General features: G+C 63.1%; 2 protein-coding genes across 3 annotated transcripts in view; one reads left to right on the top strand and one right to left on the bottom strand.

The window, feature by feature from the left end:
- JMJD8 (jumonji domain containing 8) overlaps nt 1-2,436 on the top strand; it is a 2,959-nt gene extending 523 nt beyond the window's left edge. Inside the window, exons 2-9 of the mRNA XM_011967016.1 lie at nt 1-43; nt 199-247; nt 323-419; nt 505-573; nt 662-781; nt 869-936; nt 1,016-1,150; nt 1,229-2,436. Coding sequence (XP_011822406.1) covers nt 1-43; nt 199-247; nt 323-419; nt 505-573; nt 662-781; nt 869-936; nt 1,016-1,150; nt 1,229-1,309 — 662 coding nt within the window. The 3' untranslated portion in view covers nt 1,310-2,436. The remainder of the gene's footprint in view (nt 44-198; nt 248-322; nt 420-504; nt 574-661; nt 782-868; nt 937-1,015; nt 1,151-1,228) is intronic.
- On the bottom strand, nt 1,357-3,359 carry STUB1 (STIP1 homology and U-box containing protein 1, E3 ubiquitin protein ligase). Of its 2 annotated transcripts, XM_011966901.1 has the most exons (6): nt 2,753-3,359; nt 2,500-2,665; nt 2,220-2,307; nt 2,024-2,080; nt 1,820-1,936; nt 1,357-1,738 (listed from the first exon to the last, which is right to left on the bottom strand). In XM_011966901.1, exons 1-6 carry the CDS (start codon nt 2,892-2,894, stop codon nt 1,613-1,615), a joined length of 696 nt encoding a protein of 231 aa, XP_011822291.1. In that variant the 5' UTR covers nt 2,895-3,359; the 3' UTR covers nt 1,357-1,612. The 2 variants fall into 2 exon arrangements, with proteins under 2 accessions (XP_011822291.1, XP_011822290.1); XM_011966900.1 differs by having other exon boundaries at nt 1,357-1,936.

Raw genomic sequence — 3,359 nt, 5'->3', positions numbered from 1 at the left:
TGGAGCGTCGGGCCGACCTCACCTACGCCGAGTTCGTGCAGCAGTACGTGCTTCCTTGATCGCGGAGGTCGGGCTCTGTTCACACGCCCGTCTGCCCGGACCGCCCAAGGCCGCCTTCCCTGATCTCGCGCGCGCGTGTGGGGCGGGGGCGGCGAGGGTGACGGTCGGACCTGGCCGCGACCCTGCACTTCTTTCCAGGTACGCCTTCGTCAGGCCCGTTATCCTGCAGGGACTCACGGACAACTCGGTGAGCGCGCGCCCGTCCCCGGCCACTCTTGCCCCTGCTGGGTCCGGCCACTAAGCCCCCTCCCCGCCCCCGCAGAGGTTCCGGGCCCTGTGCTCCCGCGAAAGGCTGCTGGCCTCGTTTGGGGACAGAGTGGTCCGCCTGAGCACCGCCAACACCTACTCCTACCAGAAAGGTGAGCGGCCCCGCCCCTGCGCCCGCCCGTGTGCCAGCACCGGGACGGCTGGACCAGCCGGTCCTGACCCGTCTCTCTCCTGCAGTGGACTTGCCGTTCCAGGAGTATGTGGAGCAGCTGCTGCACCCCCAGGACCCCACCTCCCTGGGCAATGGTGAGTCAGCCCTAGGTGGCGGTAGGGGGTGGGGACGCCTGGGGTTTCCAGGTGCCAGGATCCCTGCCCCCACCGTCTCTACTGGCAGACACCTTGTACTTCTTCGGGGACAACAACTTCACCGAGTGGGCCTCTCTCTTTCGGCACTACTCCCCACCCCCATTTGGCCTGCTGGGAACCGCTCCAGCTTACAGCTTTGGAATCGCAGGTGAACGCTGCTCGGGACTGGGGAGGAGTGAGGCTTCTGAGGGTGGGTACAAAATGGCTTGGTCACCAGGTGCTCATAACTCCACAGGAGCTGGCTCGGGGGTGCCCTTCCACTGGCATGGGCCCGGGTACTCGGAGGTGATCTACGGCCGTAAGGTCAGCACAGGGTTGGGGTTGAGCCTTGGGGCTCGGTGACCAAAACGGGCAAGGGTGACACTGCTGCTCCTGCCCCCAGCGCTGGTTCCTCTACCCACCTGAGAAGACACCAGAGTTCCACCCCAACAAGACCACGCTGGCCTGGCTCCGGGACACATATCCAACCCTGCCACCGTCTGCACGGCCCCTGGAGTGTACCATCCAGGCTGGTGAGGTCAGTGGCTGGCAGGAGAGGGCCAGGCCAGGCCAGAGGCCCCCAGCTAGTCTGTGCTGCACCCCTTTTCTCCACCAGGTGCTGTACTTCCCTGACCGCTGGTGGCATGCCACACTCAACCTTGACACCAGTGTCTTCATCTCCACCTTCCTCGGCTAGCCAAAGCAGCTGGCAGGCATGCCTGCCACACACCAGCACGTCCTACCTCGTGCTCACGGATTTTATTACACAGACAGTGGCGGCAGTGGCTTCAGCCCAGCCCACCCTCACCGGCTTTTCTAGCCCACAAAGGGGACAATCACGGCCCAGCAAGAGCTATGCTGAGAGGGGGATAGTCCAGAGAGAGCCCAACAGCAGAACTTGGAAGGGGCCAGGGTGGCCAGCAACACAGACTATGTACAGGGGTGGAAGGCTTCCGCCCAGGGCTCTCCTGGACCGGGATGCTGGGCAGGGCGAGGAATCTCAGTAGTCCTCCACCCAGCCATTCTCAGAGATGAATGCGTCGATAACCTCCTTCATGGCCAGGTTGGGGATGAGCTGTTCCTGGGTCAGGGGGCTCCGGGTCACGGGGTCAAAATGACCCACGCGCTGCAGTGACAAGAAGGGCAGAGGGCAGTCAGTGGGCCCAGGACCATGCTGCTGGCCCTGCTCCCCCAGCCGCAGCCTCACCTGCAGGTGCTCCTCAATGTCCTTGCGGTCGTAGGTGATACCACTGGGCGTGATGCATGGCTCCCGCATCAGCTCAAAGCTGATCTTACCACACAGGTAGTCGGGGATGTCACGCTTCTGTGGCACAGGGGCACACGGTCAGAGGCTGGGAAGGGGCACTGCTCCAGCACCTGCCACCCACCGCAGCACGTGACAGACACTCACCTTCCTCTTCTCGTCCACCTGAGAGAAGAGCTCGTCCATGTCTGCCATGTACTTGTCCTGTGAAGAGTTGAGCACTGCACTTGTGCGGGACACCCCACCTCCCTCCTCCATGGGGCACAGACCCAACACAAGGCGGGGACGCTCCCACGCCAGGTGCACACACACAGACCCACATGTGGGAGGGGGGCACCCTCACATGCTTAGCCTCGATGCAGGCCTGCTGGGCCCGGACGTGGCTGTCGTCCTCATCACCCTCGTGGTTCCGCTGGCACTCTTCCAGCTCCCTGGGGGTTGACCAGGCGCCAGTAAGAGATGGACCTGGCCAGATGTCTGACCACACCCCAACCTCAAGGCTAACATTCATGCTTCTTCCCCACGTTTTCTGCTCGCCAGTAAAACCTTCAATAAACGCTCATGTTGGTAGTTGCTGATTCAGAATTATCCCAAGACAGGGCGACCTAGGGTGAGGGTCCCACCTCTCACGCTCCGCGGCAATGAGCCTGGAGAGGTAGGAGTGCAGCTCGCTCTCCTGGTGGATGCGCCGCTCCTCGATGCTATTCCAGCGCTTCTTCTTCGCGATTCGAAGAGCACTGGGAATGTCGTCCCCGAAGTTCAGCCTCTGCTCCTTGGCCAGGCTGTAAGCTGGGGAACGGGGGCTTCAGGTCACTCTCTGGCCAGTCCACCCGCCTGGCCCCAGGGGCCCCACAACCGGGCAGCTTGTCAGCCAACCTCGCTGCAGATTGGCGATGGCCTCATCATAGCTCTCCATCTCCAGCTGGCACTGCCCCAGGAAGAAGTGCGCCTTCACAGACTGCCCGTCCAGTTCCAGGGCGCGCCGGCAGTCGGCCAGGGCCTGCTCGTGCTGCTGCATCTTCAGGTAGCACAGGGCACGGTTGGTGTAATATACGGCCACCAGCGGGTTCCGGGTCTAGGGACCAAGGCCGGGCCAGCCGCATGAGGGTGTAGGCTCAGCGCGCCCCCTCTGTCCCACGGCCCGTCCCAGCTTCTGCGCTCTGGCTAGAATCAAGAAACTAGGCTTCTCAGTCGTCAAAGCCCCTGGATCCAAGGATCTGCAGACAGTGGAGTACTGGCTGAGCCTATCCGCTTGACTCCACTTGGTTTTGTAAAGTTTTCCAAATCTTTGGAGAGTCCGGGCTTTGGACCTGGGATCCTCAAGAGGCGAGGGCCCCTGCCCTCCCCCCGACCCGGCCGGCCTCCATCCAGCATCCCACCCTCGTTCTCCGACACCCGGCGCTGGGCTCGGGAACCACGGCTGGGCTTTGGGAACCCAGGACATGCCCCGCAGAGGAACCAGACCCTCGGTGGGGCCAGCCGG

The sequence above is a fragment of the Mandrillus leucophaeus genome, unplaced genomic scaffold (assembly GCF_000951045.1).
Source record: "Mandrillus leucophaeus isolate KB7577 unplaced genomic scaffold, Mleu.le_1.0 Scaffold78, whole genome shotgun sequence".
NCBI classification, from domain to species: domain Eukaryota; kingdom Metazoa; phylum Chordata; class Mammalia; order Primates; family Cercopithecidae; genus Mandrillus; species Mandrillus leucophaeus.
The sequence above is the reverse complement of the archived record's forward strand: the minus strand, read 5'-3'. Positions and strand labels throughout refer to the sequence as shown.